Raw genomic sequence first — 17,633 nt, 5'->3', positions numbered from 1 at the left:
TTCCATGAATAGTCATGGGCAATTCTGGCACTTGTATAAGTAATAACAACTACATTTTTCAGTGGAAAAAAAATAATTACTAGAGAATACACTTCAGAACTATGGATGGTGCTTCTGTGACTCTGGCTCATGCGGTTATGCATTGCATTAACCTCCAAGAATAAAATTCCCCTAATAATTTGTTTGCTGTTCATTAGAATCAATCTTCTGCATGCTCAAAAGCCAAATTAACTGAGCATTTAGGATTCGCAGTTAAACCTATAGTTTGAATCAATATATAATGCTAAGAACAATTTTTTTTTTTCCTTTTAGACTTTTCATTCTTGGACAATTACTTTTCAGTATTCTAAAAACAAAGATTCAGATTAGAAACCTCTTCTCAAGGCGCAGGTATTTCATGTCTCTGCTCTAGTGGATTTGGTTGTAAAATTCACCAATTGTTGTAAAACTAAATTTCTAATTTAGAGAAATGAAGAATAAAAAGTATAAGCTTTACTATTAAATAAGTATCTCAGAAATATCTTTGAGCATAACAGGTCACAATGCAATGCTATTTTGCTATTAGCAGCCTGAAAAGTTTTTAAAAATGCATTTTGTACTTTTTATTTCAGTGAGGGAGAGAACTACCAAATTTATTAACTCTTTCTTCACCAATCCCTTTAAGATACCAAGTCAAATCCCTCAACCCCTACTACTTTGTATGACTCTACAGGTGACAGGAATCATTAAAACCTCTAGGTTCCCTTGTCAAATTTGATGACAGCCAACATACTAGATGGAAAATTTGACAGAAAGTGTAATTTACTGACTGACTAATACCAGACGAATCATTATAAGGACCGTCAAAATGATGCCATTTTTCACAAACATATTTATTTTGTTCAAAATTGCCACTTGGAAATGAAGATTCCTGGTGCACTAGAGTGCTGCAAAATCCAATGGAAGAGCTAGAAAGCTCTCTGGTTGACAGTAAATGGGAGTCCAGATTAAGGCATTTTTCACAGCACTTGAAACATGCAACAAAATGTTGACTCCTGTAACTAGACTGCATTTTCTTCTTTGTTCGCAGTTCTGACTCTTGGGCTGATAAGCTTTCCAAAGAGTTCTCGCTGCCTCAGACATATTTAGAGGGTGGTATGAAGCACAACAGGTTATGCCAGTACTGTCAACCTTTGCTGCTGCACTTTGGAGACTCCTGATGCAAGCCCCTCTTTGTGCATGCTTAAATTAGAAGTGAAGTATCTATAATCCATTTTATAAGGCTAATAAGCAAGGCACTGATGAAGGCTTGACTCCAGCAGCATAAAATGTGCAGAGATAATAAAAACACCATGATTAATCACATCTCTCTCTCTCCAATTTGAACAGCCTGACAAGGCTTAGGTATCTCAGAGAAATATGGAGAAAATTTACTTGTGGTAGGAAGACCTTGTTCCCCCACAAAAAGAATAAAAAAGGCATCGTCGGCCACCACATGCAAACACTGACAGAATTCTAGAAAAGACCTCATGTGTGAGGAATGCTCCACTTGGAAGGACTCAGCTAAGAAATACATTCCTCTTAATATAGCTAAGCATATTAGTAGTACAACTTGCCAAAATTTACTGCAATATGATGTATTGCTGGCTCACTAACCCCTGCAAAAAGCAGGGAGAGATGGCAAATGAGTGGATATGAGAGAGAGAGGGAGAGATATCTACATTGCAGATCTTTAAAACTGCTCACTCCCAATCCATTTAAAATCCCTACCACAAAACCACACTGTTACTTAGGCCTTGCCACTCTGCAATACCAACCCAGTGGACCATATCAATCTCCTGTTGTGAGCAATTAAAATGTTCACTGCTTGCCTGTCTTTAAAACCTAAGTCTCTAAACGTATAAACAACAGCCAGTTGTGCACTGAATTTCAGCACGCTTTGCCGTCCAATCGGGGTTCCCAGCCTGGTTCTCATTTCTAGCTGCTTCTTGTGACATAAACTGTTTTGGCAACACCTTCCCATAGGGTGTTTTAACAACATTTTGCCTCACTTGAACTCTGCTTCAAAACCCAAAGATTTTCTGTTATTGTGCAAGCTCCTTTGTAATGAAGTGAAATGATAACTTTCATATAAAAGGCAAGTTGCAACTGAGGCTTTTGCAGCCCTTGAATGACTCAGTAACCCTGTTGTATATACTGCAGCAACACCAGACCAACATGCTGAAAGTGAAACGTAAAGGGAAGGGTTTAGCTTCCACTGGACTTTTCTCAGTCAAGAAAGAAGAAGCCAGGTTAAAAACATTTAGATATGAGCAGCTACTTACTAACAAGCACTGTTACTTATCATGGTAAATATGCTCAGAGGTGAGACAAGGTGTCTTAAACCATTCAATGGATTCTGCTAATGAAAAATAACTTCAATGGGTACAACTCCAAAACCAAAGCAAAACAAAAGGACAACTAAAATAATATTATTAATCCTGGGAACAGTTTTAATGAACAGTTTTAATTTAAAAGGACACTGTCAAAAATAATTTTCTGTAACACTTTCAATTTTTTTACCCATATTCCTCCCACTGAGATATGACAGAAAACGATAAAATGTTGATGTTTTCTGTTTTGTTTGTTTTTCCATTTAGGACTCCATCATTACAGTAGTATGGCAATTTATAATTTTTTTTTAAGGGGCATGAGGTACAAAGCATAAGTGTTTCAAATTTAAAGGCTTTCCTTGCTCTGCAAGTGTTAATTTTTCAGTAAGGCAGAAATTATATTACCTATTTCATCTTATTCATCTCAGAATCATCAATGACATGACTCTCTGACAGCAGAAATAGGGCTCCTCAATTAGTCATTAAGGAAAAAGAAAAAAAGAAAAAAAAAAAAAAAAGAAAGCTCTGCAACTGCATGTTTAAGCTCTACTAGCGTCTCAGTTCTAAAACGCTGTCCCCAAAAGAAATAACTGTGAGGAGGCTCTGTAGAAAGCCACTTGAGAAATTTGACCCAACTTTACACCAAAATGAAATAAATCAGGTATATAAAATTATTGAGAGCGTCCATTTAAATCACTGCTCTTCTGTTGGGGGAAAAAAAAAAGAAAAAAGAAAATCAAAGAAGAAAAACAAAGAAAGCCTAGACCACACAAACATTCAAAGAAATGGGATAAGCATTCCCTAGACAACATGCTGGGCCTGATCTACCTTCCTCCTTTCTCTCTGCAACTCTTATCTCCTGCTCCAGAAACTGATCTATGTACTTCATGAACTCATCTCAAGGCTCTTTGCTTCAATCATCTTTCCCTACATCTCCAACTCCACTGTTCAATCCAGCTGCAGCATTAATGTTGGATGGGTAGAATACTGCCTGACTACTGATAAAGATATGGCACTAAATAGGCAATTAAAACAACTACTCACATCTTGTGCAAATATTCTCTCCCTCACTCTCTGATACTCCTCTTCTCTCTCTTCAATTGATTTACTTCGTCTGTCATCTCTAAATGGAAGAATTCTGTTTTGCTGAGCAGAAAAGAAACCAGGAGGGTTATATAAGTTGAGCTGTTAAAAACTGCAGTTAAGTAACTGTCAGCTGAGAATAGTAAATGTTCATTTAAACAAAGGAAGCATGAAAACAATAGCTTTCAATCCTAGGGCAGTGCAAAAGCACCTTGCTCTGCTGGGTGCCCAGGGTTTCCAGGTAGGCACTGCAAGAGCGTTCCTAGATGGACTGGCTAAAATTAGGCTTTTTGCATGACCTTTTTTTGTGTATACCAATCCTAAACTCACATCTTTTCACCCCATGCCCTAAGTGCCACTGCTTTTCACTGATAAGATTTCTCAACTTTCCTACCGACTGCCAGGAATGGGAGGGCAGGGAGTAATTAGCTGCCTATGAAATCGAGAAAGACAAGAGGTAAACTGAGCACTAAGTAGTAAGAAGTAAGAACTAAGCTATAAACCCTAAGAGAAACTCAACGTCTATGTTTACAAGGAGGAGGAGTCCAAAATAAGTGGCACAAAAGTTTTAACCACTTCAGCACTAAAAAAGAACTTTTGATCTCAACCTCATTGGGAAAAAAATGGCACCACAGTGCCAAGAACAGCTGTGTCCCGAGGGAAGGGAAGGGAGGACACGCAGCAAAAAGCACTCTACTTGCCATCTGGTTTTAAAGCACTGCTCCCCACAGCACCTTGTAAACAGAACATGTTGCCTTCCTTTGGCTGATTCCCATGTTCATAGCACCCTGAAAACATTCGAGTTTTGCCTGCAATGCCAACTGAAAAGCAGCTTTCAATACCACTGAAAGAAGGTAGGAAAAACAAAAAGAAAGCAAAACGAAAGGAAAAACAGTCCTTTACTGAAAACATGAAGGAGAGTGGCAATGAGAGACTCATTGGCAGAGACTCCAAAAATACAAACCTAAGCAAAGAAAACATATGCTGTCTTACCTGTGAGAATTTTGTCATTAAAGCAATTCACTTCAGAAACCTTTTTGATTTTGATTAGTATTGGTCACAGACACAGCTTACACTGGGTTGAAACAGCACAACACTTGCTTTTAAAGGTAGCACAAATGCACACATGGCCCTGGTGTACCTCTACTCATCGGACTCGTCTACAGCAACGCGGTGTTAGGTTATGTGACAAGCGACACGGAGAGGAGTGCTGCCACGGTGCATGCAAAACAAGCAGGTAAGTCACACGGACAGCAAAACATGGTGAGGGCACAGGGAGAGGGAGGAAACTAAAAGATGAAAATGATTTCTTTTGGGGTCAGAACTTCTTTTAGGATGGTTCAAAAATCAACCTGGCCTATGTTTTTTTGTGGGGATTGTTTTGTTAGCTTTATTTTCTCTCTTTAGGCTGCACCAGTTTCTCGTGGGTCTGTTCCGAAACCCAACTCCAGACAGGCACAACTGAAGGAGCAAGCTGCAGGGAAGGGGTTGGGGGGAACCACTGCCGTGGCCATACGAGAGACAGAGAACAGCGAGGGACAGAGCCCTCCCACAGCCGGGAGCTGCCGGGCTGACATGCAGCAAGGCCTGCGCCAAGCAAACCGCCCATGCAAACCCACACACTGCCCCTGCTGAAGCGAGCGCGCTGCGGCTCGAGCCTCTCCGCCATGGGTGCGCCAGAGGGAGACGGGGAAGACGGGGACAGGAGACGGGGATGAGGAAGAGGAGGAGAGCAACAACAAAAGAACAACAATAACATCAGTCAGCCCACCTGCGAGAACAGAACAATTTCAGCAACTCTCGAACCGAGAACCAACCTGATTGTCTTCTTTATCAATACTAGAGTTATCTCGCTTCAAGATAAATCGCTTCTGGGATTCTTCACCTTTTTCATCTTTTAAATGTTCAGAAAACCTTTGCTCTGGTCTGCCAGCAAAGTAAAACATAGCAATAAAAAAATCTTTTTTTTGGTTTCGCTTCGATTTCTCAGTGCTCTTTGTTTTCACAGAGGCATTTAGTGCAAAAAGTCAGTCAACATTTGTGGTCATGGTGAGACACTGCCGATAGCTGTCTGCCACTGTCCTACCGCTGCTAACTGTTATTGCTATAAATAGCTTTTGTTGTTGTTATGGAGAAAGGAGCAGGAATTCAATGTCTCAGTCACTGAAATATTTAAACTCTCCTCAGTGGCACTGAAGGACGAGAAAACAAATTAACATGCGGTATGTTAATTTGCACCTTCGGGAACTGGGACCTCCAGCTATGCTGCCGCTTAGGGGAATGCATCTACCTTTAAAAGTAAGGAGAAACAGACGAATTTGAGCACAAAACCATGAGTCCCTCACTCCTGATAAAGGAAACTGGTAACTGGAGGTACCGATGATATTTTGCTTAAACAAATAATTACCTCATCACAGTTAAGTGGGGAAAAGATTCCAGAACAGTTGGAAAGTACCAATTAGCTCACTGATTTTAAACCCATTTGTGCATTTTTTTTTCTTTTATTTATTTATTTATTTATTTTCTTTTAAAGAGCCACATCCTACTAGATAAAAAACTTAGCATTTTTAGGTTTTAAGCTGGGAGAAAGGAACCGCTCCCTGTCCTTCCACATTTATACTTTGTGGAGAAAGCAAACATTAAGCAGGGCCTCACATCATTGAGCCGGTACCGACAGCCACCTCGTACACAGCACGTGGCTCCTGCACCCAAACACACAAACCCGTTGAATTCCCACCAATATTCGGAGGGTAGCTGGCAGCCTTGAGAAACTAGGAACCAAAATTCATGTGCTGGTACCCCTTTCAGGGCTCTTAAATCGCAAGCTGATTTGGTAAAGCAGCAACGCGTCTCCATCAGGGAATGCCACCCTTGTGTGCTGCAGAAGGAGCGCTTCCAACAGCAGCACTGGCATGTCTAGTTTGAGACCTACAGAGCAAATTCTGTACGAATACATAAAATCTCCACTAACTTTAGCACATTCATTGGGAAGACATCAAAAGCAGCATTTCACACGGTGGCTTCGTAAACCATTGAAACAAATTGTCTTCAACAAATGGCAAAATCCAAAATCAAATTTCATCTCCCTTTTATTTTTAAATTAAATATTCAAATCCAAATGTGCAAGTCAGCCACTGTTTTTGTTTTGTTTTATTGGTGTTATGTCATGCAGATTTCTACTTAGCAGCAATGTATTTGAAATCAAACTAGGCATTCACGCCACGGTTGCAGTTCATAGCAGTACATTGTCAGATATATGGGAAATATTTGTAATGAATTTTTAGAAAGCTCGAGTTTTACGAGACAGCCGTTCTACCATGCCTTCTGTGGGAAGCTGAACTTGAAGGGCTCCAACATCTCCCATCTCACTCTTTGCAACAAAGCCACAAAACGTAACTGCCTGATTCGCAGGAGTTTGGAGACCTCAAGGCTCCTTTGCCCATCAGCTGTAAGTGCTTAGCATTCATGGGATATCAGGTTCAATGCAGAAACTTTATCAAGAGTCCTTAAATGCCTTAATATGCATGCTTTCAGAAACCCCAGTGCAGTGTGGATCTCTGTAGAGTTTTCTAATGTAATTACATTAGAAATTATTCTAATTAAATGCAGTGGTGTTTGCTCAAAACCAGAAATACCAAAGCGATATTAATGAATTTATCCTGCCAGAAATGAGCCCCTCAAATACTCTTCTTTAAAATGAGTGACTAAAGAACGTTACTTTTCTGTTTGTTTCTTAAAACACAAAAAAAAGCTTCTGCAATTGCAAATCAGTGCACAACTTACTGTTGCACGCTATCTACTAAACATCTAATGAACTATATACTTAGCATAATAAATAACTGGAATCTATTTTGAAATGGAGATGAGAAGAAAAAAAATTAAAAAAAAGGCTTGAAAAGTAATTTAGGAAAATGTCTTGTGCAACTAGTAACTTATTTAAATAAGAAGATGTTTTTGATATTTCGTCGCATTATCTTCTTTTCTGAAACCAAATTTTCATTTCATTTACCATTTACAAAATGTTTCCACCTGTCAGAAGTTAATCTGAGAAGCAGTGACTCAGTAACATGCTTATTGATAAAAATAACCTACAAGCCAAACAGGTGATTAATCCCCAGCTGCGCCAAGCAGTTGTGCTGGGGCAGAGAGATGCTGCGGACGTGCGGGGCGGTGGGGCTGGGGAGAGACATCCCTGCAAGTTGTCCTGGGTGCTGTTTTACATAGGAGATGGGAGACACTGCAGCTAGCTCAGTTCATGAAGCTGGAAAAGTTGAGGGGAGACTTTCAAGTGAGAAATAGGTTTCTGAACATCCGGTGTAGGAATTTTCTACCATGATCGTGGTGGTTTCAATGTGAACTACTTCCAGCTGTTTCAATAGCGTTTCTCTCAATTTATCTTAGCGTGACAGTTTGTCCCTCAGGCTTACTTTTTACATAGGATTTTAAAAATAATTCCCCAGTACTTATTCTTTCAATGCTTTTGCTTTGGATGGAATTTTAAGATAGTAATGAAAACAAAAACCCTCTGTATGTTGCTTAGCCAGGTATTCAATATTTCATCAAATTACAGTTTTAAAAAATATTTTGAAAAGTGGTAACAGACACCAGGAAACATGGACTAAATAAGTTGCAGGGCATTTTCTTGCCACAAGCCATGTTTAGAAAAATATTAAATGGAGTTTCCTAAGCCTCTCTTTATATTGAGATAAAAAAATGAAATATTGGAAAAAATGTGCACACATTTAAAATAAGCTAATTAATTCTAAAATAATTGGCCAAGAAGCAGGGAACACAGATGCCAGACCAAAATGACAAATGAAAAAAGACAGGCAAAAGCTTTAAACATTACAGTTCTAAGGACTCTGTCATTGTATTAGCAAAGCACATGAGCAATCTGGAATTATCAGGGCTGAATTATTAGGGCACATATATCTTTATCATCAGGCATGTGTTTCTAACAGCATCATAGTGCATGGTCCCTTTCAAAGGGAGCAAGAACCAAACTGTGCAGAGAAGATGGCTATCAGTACAGTGACTGCTGTAGCCAAACATTTAGCAAGGGCTGTAGCACTGGTAACAGCCAAGCAGCTGTCTGAAGGAATGCAAGGTAGGCAAGCAAGTTCAAAAGCGGAAATCACTGCAGTGCCCAGAAGTCAAAAAAAAAAAAAAAAAGAGCAACTTTACATTTGCAAGGTGATGTTCATTTAATGCACTTAAAGGGAAAGAACAGGTTAAGAACCCTCTCCTGAATAAATGGCAATTTGTCTCCCAAATAAGCAGAGGGAAAGATAGGTGGAGAGATGGGGAGAAGTGCTGCTGTATAACCTTCAGAGAGGTTATGAAGATTTAGGGCTCTGATGGCTTAACTGTTTTTGTTTTTGTTTGTGTGTTTTTTTTTTTTTTTTTGCGCATTTGTCCTTAATTAAAGCAATGCTCAGTCTCACATGATACTGGCCTCTATATTGAAGGCATGCTGTGACCCACTATGGTACCTTTTCTTGCGTTGCTAGTTTGAACCTACTACGCCTGCCTGCTATGTTGGTCATTTTGTTTTTATGCTGGATGCCCTCATAGGGTGCTGCTTTGCAGCCACGTTAAAATTATTTTTTCCTTACTTTATTGTTTGGCCAAAATCAGTGAAAATAACTTTTTTGATCATGAAAACATGGACATATTCTATGAACTAGCAAGGTGCAAGCAAGTATCATCATTATCAAGGGGCTCCCTCTATAAGATGCAAGGCAGAACGCCATCCCAAGAGATTAAAATATTTGATTAAGTCATCTTAGAGTAACATTTCCAACAAAAGCCCAACAATTAGAATCTTTATATGTTTTGTGTATTTAAAAGACAAAGGATACTCAAATGAAATTTAAGGAAAAAAAAGAGAAGGGGAATTTAAACACAGAAAATGGTTGAAGTACAGCTTGGTTAGCTCGATTATACTATCACAACTTAATACTTAAAAGCACTCAAGATCCATTTCAAGCACCTGAAGGTAAAAGCCTCATTAACAGATTGCTGTTTTCATGGTATGAGTCACTGAGAATTTCTGTTATGATGACAGGAGCACACTGGAGGCGATCAAAAATCAACCCAGTCCAAGACACTTTTGTCACGGTGCTGCCTTCTCTATAGCACAGTAAAGAAACAAACATCAAATTCTGCATTTTTTCCTGGTTAAAGACTGCTTTTATATCATTTTTCAGGCAAACATCTGAACTCTAAATAAGTTCTCTGTTTATTATTAAACAGCAAAGATATTAAACCTGGAAAGCCATTCTGACAGGCATTCCCACTCTGAAATGATCAGTGATCAGACACATCTGACAAGATTCAGAGCAAAGAATGGGTAACACTACCCAGAGGTTTTGTTTTTTTCCCCACCTCCCTCTGAGTGTGAGGTTTATTCTCTCACTGTCTCCCACTCCTCCTGGAGACCAGCCCCTCCAATTCACTTTCACTTACAAAAAAATCCCTCTCCCTCAAGAAAATTTTCTAGTCTAGTAGTACCCTGCCAGCATGACTTCAATGGGGGAGTTGGTACCAGCAGCATTTCCTATTCCAAAATGCTGGAGAACCTGATGTGCATAGGATGGGCAGAGCCAACCCTGAAACTATTCAGTCAACACTGAATCTATTCAGTGCCAAGTTATTCTCTACTTGGGCCAAGAAGAGGGCCAGATCCTGAAGTCTCTCCGATCAACGTGGTGATCAAGCAATCTCACTACTGTTTGACGTATCATAGCACAACCCATGAGCCTTCCTAAACCCCAGGATGCCATCCGGTTTTAATCTACAGATGCAACAGCATCGCACATCTTGACTACCGGAGAGTTTGCCTGAGTAAAGGCTGCAATATTTGGCCCAGTTACTTGGAGCCAGAATATTGCAACTCTGCCCTAATTCATGTGAGACCCTAGCAGGGCAAGGGCACACTAAAATATGATCTTTTGCTACACGGGGCTGCACTGCAAACCTTTCTATCCATTTTAAGGACTTCCAAATGGCCTACTGTCCTGTGATCAAACTAAAATTATTTTTGTACCTGTGGGACTTGCTGCTCCAGCTCCCACTCCTCTGCATTGTATTTAGCTCTTAATATCCAGGATTTCCATCTAGGCTGAACATTTTGCACAGGCTTAATTTATTTCCAGTTAATAGAGGCTCATAAATGGTAGTATAGTTTATTATGGAATTCATTAATATTTGATTTTAAGGATGTAGCAAGCTCTTCAAGTAGCTGAAAATTAGGATGTTGCATAACTAACTGCAGAGGTCTATTTAAAATTACATTTTCACATCTAACAAGCTCAAAAATTAAAAAGAAAGAAGGAAAAAGGAAAGGAAGCCAAGACTTGAAGACTACCCATAAAAGCAACACAGTTCTCCAAAAGCTGACTGGCTAATGAAGAAACCATTAGTTCTCTTGAAATGCCCCATGCATACAAATTATTGCTCTGTTACATAATAAATTCTTATGCTTAGTTCCACTTCAGGCCATGAATATTTTCCTATCTCTCAGGAGATGGGAAGAGAAGGGCCCAAGGATCAAAGTCATCCCATGAACAGTCACTGGTCTGAAGAAGAGAGCGGGCTGTTAATTACTTCCCAGAAACTGCCTTAAGACTCTGCCTTGGGAATAGCAAGCAGGAGCACCTGCCTTTGCTTACAGCCAAGATTCAAAAATTTCTCAATAAATAAATGGCAATACTTTATTCCTAGTGATCACATCATAGACATGCCCACACTGATGGGCTTTGTGTTCCCTACACAAAACGAACGGCAGGCAGCAGAAGTGTAAAAGGCAGTTACCAAGAACAATTTTGACTACCTCGAAAATTTTCCTAGATTTAAGGATATTATTCAATCTACTACCGTAGATTGAAGCGCAGTCGCTTCTGAGTAAAGTACTGATGCCATTTCAGATTTCATATCTGTCCTCCAGTAATTTTAAAATACAAGTGACTAAAGAGAAGTTTGATTAACATGCACTTTCCTAATCTGGTTTGAAAAAGCATGTAAAAAGGCTGAGTTACTAGTTATGAAAGGAAGATTTTCCCTCAATTGCTACTTCTTAGCATCATTTTCCTGGATGATCTCCTGCTACCCCACACAAAACCAAGTGATCATAACCTTCTGGCTGTACTGTTGGAGTGGTATAAGATCCAAGGACTAAAAGAAGAAAACAAACAAACGTCCCCTGATTAAGGCTTAACTAATACTACATTACAATATAGGACAGCTGTAAAGTACTTGTTCACCTTAATTATAAACCATCTAGTTTTGATAAATTGCATTACACTAAAATTTAATAATGGAACTATTAGAACTGGTTCATTAACCCTAACATCTCATTTAGAGAGCACATCATTTCCATGGGTCCACTCTATGGCTTCCACTGATGGTAGTAACAATGAAGCCAGCATTTAAGGGTCAGTAAGAGTGAAGCCAGTATTTAAAAGTGTCAGCTTTAGCACTATTTCATATTATTTGAAGCATTTTTTTTCTCTTTTATACCTTTCAAACTGAACAGGCACATGATTAAAACGGGAGAATGTCTGCTGTGAACAAAAGGCAGTATCAATATCATTAAGCTAAAGAAAGCTATTTAAAAAAAAAATTGGTGGGGGGGAGGCAAATGTTTTCTAGATGAGTCTCAGCACATACAGTACCTGATAAGGCATTTAGTAAATTACTGGCAACTTTATGCCTGAAACAAATGCCTGTAGCATAATATTAATGTCCTGCTAAAGCCTGTAACAGTGTAGAGTGCAAGTAAGTGTTCCCCAAATGACTTCTCTCCTCGCCACGGGGCAGGATAAAACAAAGACAATTCCCCCATTCCAGCCCACTCTCTTCTATGATAAAAGAGAGGCATTTCAGTGCAAATTCAGGGCACTACTGGAGACAGGCATTTCTTGAATCTCAAAGAGAAATCTGCCATTGCCTTTACTGCAGTGTTTCCCATGAAGACCTCCATCTGTTCCCAGCTATGAAGGCCTCTCACTGCTTCAGCGCTGTGGGAGCAGGGCAGACTTGCAATACCCTAAAGGCTGAAGGAAAAGGATCACCACTGTGAGTGATGCCCACTACTGCTGATGCTATGCAGAGCTCTTCTTGCATCCTATTGAATTGTTATTACCCTGGGAAAGCTTTTTCCTGATCACTTTCCTAATTTCATCCCAAGATTTTTTTTTTTTAAAGTACGACAAATCAATCCATAAAAACCAGTGTAACCCATTTGTTACTTCAAAGCTACATATGTTTACATGATTTATGTAGCTACCTTGTTATTCTTATTTTTGTTGCTTTACTGATATTCTTAGTCAAATCGTAATTTCTTAATGCATTGGTGAATGGTAAACTGGAACAAAATGTCTCCGGCAACGAGTGTATTATTTCTCAGTTATAAGTTTTCCCACTTTAACAGCATGTATCTACTATATGCCCTTATATTTCTGTGTACATTGATAAGGTCTGACACTGGAGTTCTGATTGAGCAACAGCAATTATAAAACAGACGGAAAACATATATATATATACACACACACACACACACACACACACACACTTTTTTGCTTATTTCTTAGTAATCACAGAGGAATTGTAGTGGGCATAGGAAAGAACTTTGCAAAAGGAAAGGAGAAATAAACCCAGCCTTATAACTCCTTAAAGAAAAAAAGAAAGCTCGAAAAACAACAACAACAAAAAAAACACACACCTTCACACACGTTTTCCTGTATCATGTATCTCATAACATTGGGTCTACTCTCACAAAATCATTAGTCTGTGCAAGTCCATAACAGTCATGGAGAACATAAGGTTTTTGAATGCAAATGCAACACAATACAGCACACTATTTGCTAGATAATTATGCTGTATTCCAAAGGGAATAAAATACGTATGGGCCTTAGGCTCTCTGGCAAGGGTGGACCTGAGTCCGCACAATAAACAACATATACACATTCTGGTACATGGTTGTAATTACTACCATATACCTGACTAAAAAAGACTGTTACCAATTGTGCATGGAAAATACCCTACCTTCCCCATCGGCAAACAACTGCTTAAAAAATAAATAAAGGTCTTTTAGGCTGAGTACTCATGAATACCGTGTTCAATCAAGGGGAATCGCATAATGGCACACTTTTCTGCAGGCTCCAGGAGCCATAACTTTTGGCATCCCAAGGAGTCATAATTGAAGGGATGAGTAGTGGTATAAAATTCATTGCAAATGTGTTACACCTCAATTACAGGTCATAAACATTTCATCTTCTCAATTCTGATTCAACCTGCCACTCATGCTTATGTAAAGATATATGTGAATGTAAGTGTGGGTAAAGACATACATGGCCTGTACAACATCCCTAACCAAATGGAAAACCTTTCCATTTATCAAGCACTTCAACTGGTTTCCTCTGCATTGCTCCACATACCTACAAATAATAAGCTGCACAAACCTGCTTGAACTGATAAAAATATGAACAAATTCTGAAAGAAGCCCTAAAATGCTTCTAGCTTTTTTTTTGTTTTGTTTTGTTTTTTAAGTTAAGGTGCATATGGAATAAAAAGTGATATGTACAAGTGTTTTTTTTTTGGGGGGGGGGGTTCTAATTTGGAATGGTCCCTAACATACTGCCTCCATTTCAAACTTCTGTTCCTATCATATTTCACTGAATTATATTCCCTATACATTTTTCATGTATCTTTAGATGACAGGCAGACACAGATGAGGCACAAATATATATACAATGATAACACAAAAGCAATTTCATATTGAACAAAGTAGATGTCCCATCTCTAGTAGAATTTTGAGCTTTTACAATGATTAAAGAAAAAAAATGTATGGGACCAGGAAAAATTACATCTTTTGGGAAATCGTTGTTTTTCTAAAAGAACAAAAACAAAACAAAAAAACAATAAAACTACTCGTAATTCAAAATATCATATTGAAAGATAAAGTTATTTTTAAAATCCACTATTCCTCAATGAGAACTAGAGTACACACTTATTATGAAGGTTTAGACAACATCCAGCTATTTGAAGACATCTCTGTGCTTTAGTCATCCATTTTCAAAAAAAGGTTTATAAACAGTACAAGTTATTCCAACAATAACAAAATCCACCTTATAAATAGTATTCAGATTGCAAAATGATCATTATTGTGTAACTGCATTTTTAAGATAGGTTTCAGAGAGGTCACTAAAGCTCAAGAGAGAATCCAGCCCTGCCTCCATCATTTTCGTCTTTCCATAAAACCACACAGTTGGCTACACAAAAATCACAGCTCTCCTTCCAACTGCAATTTCTCCAATAAGCACTTTCTCCAATTTCAAACCCTTAAGCAGATACTTCAGAGGCACAGCGACATAAAAACAGACATATGTTGCCCTCGAGGAGGCCAACCGATGAAAGAAATGAAATGCCCCCATCTACTCCATTCATATCCCCATTCCCAGTTTGATGGACTCTACTCTGTGCTGTAGCACCCCTAGGATTGCATTCTTACAATCTTCTGCCAACCCTCCCATCCATCTCACAGCCATTAACTCTTCTGACACTCCTGCCGTCAAGCACCTGCAGGCAATGAGAATGAAAAGTCTGTGCTGAACAGAATAAATTCACCTCATTGCCTGGAGGGAGAAAACAACTCATCGCCTGCATGCATGGCATGCAAGCATGAGCCAAGAAGTGACACAAACCCTCCCTCTACCAGAGGAATAAGCCACACTGCTTATTTAAGCCCACACAATGACTCTGAAGAGTCATATGCTCTTCCCAAGCACACGTGAATGCACATGCACACACGCTAGCATGCGGAAGAGGCACAGGCAGTGCATAATTTATTAGTTCTTCAAGAACTCAAGCACATCTCTTCCCTCTCCAGTGCGTGCGGCTAAAGTGCTTTGGAAGCCATACGTGATATGGAGATAATGCACTGTCATAACAAAAACTTTCTCCACAAGAGCTGTCTCTGGGGCCCTCCAATAGACTTTACGCCCTCTGGGGCATACAACAATCAAGACTCAGACTTACTGGACAGTATAGCCATGTTGAACAGGCACTATCCCATCCTCCAGGACTCTGGACGCTTTCCAAATGGTAATTAAGAGAGTTAACACATTGCCTGTACTTGGTGTTGATTTTGAACTGCATTCCTCTGAGAATACTGGAACACTGAACACTTGAAATCACACTGGACCCTTTCAGATTTGGATTTTAGCAATATTCGCTGCGGACAATAAATTCTCATCAACCTTCATTCATGGATAATAATCCCTATTTTCTGTCAGAGCTTAGGACATTTAGAGGAAAAAAGTTATCTCCAATTGTGGAAAAAGAGCTATTTCTACAAAGCTTTATTTTAGTGCAGCATCAAAATATTGCAAGTATACTGGAAACACCATGATGCAAAGCAATCTCAATATGATTTGGTTATCTACCATTAAATCACTGCAGAAGAGGAAAAAATGCAGCTTATACATTGCATAAAAATGGATTTACTCAGTAAATTGAAGGCAAAAGCTCTGTGTTTATTTCTGGAACATCTGCACATGAACAGTGTCAGAACAAATTTGTCTAGCTGTGTGCCTCACCTCCAGCTTGCAACACCACCTCCAGCACCAGAAGGGTCATCAGGTCTTCCTTCCCCTGCTCTGCCCTTTCCACTGAGATGCCACTCGGGGCCTCTCAACCAACCTGTTTGCTCCTCCCACCATGCAAAAAGCTACAGCTTCAGCAGAGCACTCAGTGAAAAAAGTCAAACTTTTGACTGTTGAAGGGGAAATCTGAAAGTGATTTCCAATGGCAATTTCAATGCTACCATCTGCGAGACATACAGCAACACACACCAATGTATTTACAGATATTAATGTGATATAATCACATTATCAGAGTTAACCAGAGGAACGCAATGCTGTGAAGAAAGATTTGTGGTGTTTTTTTTCCACTATGGAGGTAATAGATGTGAAGGAAAAAGAGACGAAGGAGGGAAATGGCTAAAAAACATTGCATTTAGTTAACTGTGCGTTGTTCAAGAGATGACTACAAACTATTCCCATTTCAGCTCAAAAGTGAACGCTGGTTTGCTACATATCCAGCTTTCTCCCTCTCATGTATATCCAAAGTCCTTGCGCAGCAGCAGGTACTGTCAGATCCTGAGGCTATACCTTGGCATCTTGATTTTTAGTTTTACTGAGCTACTGTAATTCTCTTGACTTCTCAAAATCAGACCGTAAGGGCATGCTTTATTCAAACCTTTAAAGCACTGATGTTTTCAAGTGTTGCTTTACAGATGCCTGCATATTTCAGGAAAAGCCTACAAAAAAGATCTGAAAACATTTGTCTGTGCTCAAAAATTTGTTTTGCGTACATGGAAAATGTTTAGAGCTCAGAAATGAAAAAACACCACTGTGCCAGTGTACAGGCACTACTCGATCGAGCAAGATCAAGACCTGAGCCTTTTACAACAAGAACAAATAGATTAAAAAAAAAAAAAAAACGCTCTGCAACTGAATCAAAGCATATCACCTTTGTTATTGAATATGTAAATGCAATTCATGTTTTTATTTCTCCTACTAATTAAATACAGGAAGTGCACCATTTCCAGAAGGGGTTTTTCTGTTCCAGGACCAGATACCAAAACTTCATTACCCAGCTATAATTGTTTCCTCTTAATTATACAGTTTATTGGTAAAGAGGGAGACAAGGATATGGTTCTAGTGGCACTTGGCAGAACAAGTGTGATGCTACTTAGGCCCGGGTACACAACTGTGTCTCTCCTAAAGCAGTCAAGGTGCTTCATACGGAGTGTCTCCTAGTCTTACATGTACGTGCTCATGGAGGAGAACATGAAACATGTCGGTATTAATTTAACCTGCCACAATTTTTTCAGTTCATTCAAAACACCCAAAGAAACATATATGCCATAAGAAATCTGTGATCCTAGTGAAAGATTGAGGGAAAAAAAAAAAAAAAAAAAAGAACTAGAACCAGGAGCGGAGAGGGAAAAAGGGAACCAATGGTGTGAGGTGGTAGCAGCGGTCCAAATGCCAAACGACCAGATTGGACAGAAAATGAATCTGAAAGCAGAGAGGGCCAATTAGAGAGAAGACACTTCACAATATGCTTGAGTTATTTAGAAATATACCTGTTTGGCATCAGGCAACACATAAAGCAATTAATTCATTTCTATAG

General features: G+C 39.2%; 1 protein-coding gene across 5 annotated transcripts in view; it reads right to left on the bottom strand.

The window, feature by feature from the left end:
• Positions 1–17,633, bottom strand: part of ARPP21 (cAMP regulated phosphoprotein 21) — a 99,892-nt gene that overhangs the window by 72,350 nt on the left and 9,909 nt on the right. For 2 of the 5 annotated variants that reach the window (XM_088521353.1, XM_088521354.1), the window contains exons 8-9: positions 5,252–5,360; positions 3,396–3,497 (exon numbers count right to left, since the gene is read on the bottom strand). The exons of 1 other annotated variant lie outside the window; for it this stretch is intronic. In XM_088521353.1, coding sequence (XP_088377479.1) covers positions 3,396–3,497; positions 5,252–5,360 — 211 coding nt within the window. The remainder of the gene's footprint in view (positions 1–3,395; positions 3,498–5,251; positions 5,361–17,633) is intronic. 2 more of the 5 variants (XM_088521355.1, XM_088521356.1) reach the window with 1 other exon arrangement.

Source organism: Tinamus guttatus, unplaced genomic scaffold (assembly GCF_059628265.1).
Source record: "Tinamus guttatus ecotype Peru unplaced genomic scaffold, ASM5962826v1 Tinamus_guttatus_pri_ptg000119l, whole genome shotgun sequence".
NCBI lineage: Eukaryota > Metazoa > Chordata > Aves > Tinamiformes > Tinamidae > Tinamus > Tinamus guttatus.
Note: the sequence above shows the minus strand (reverse complement) of the source record. Positions and strands in the feature narration are given on the sequence as shown.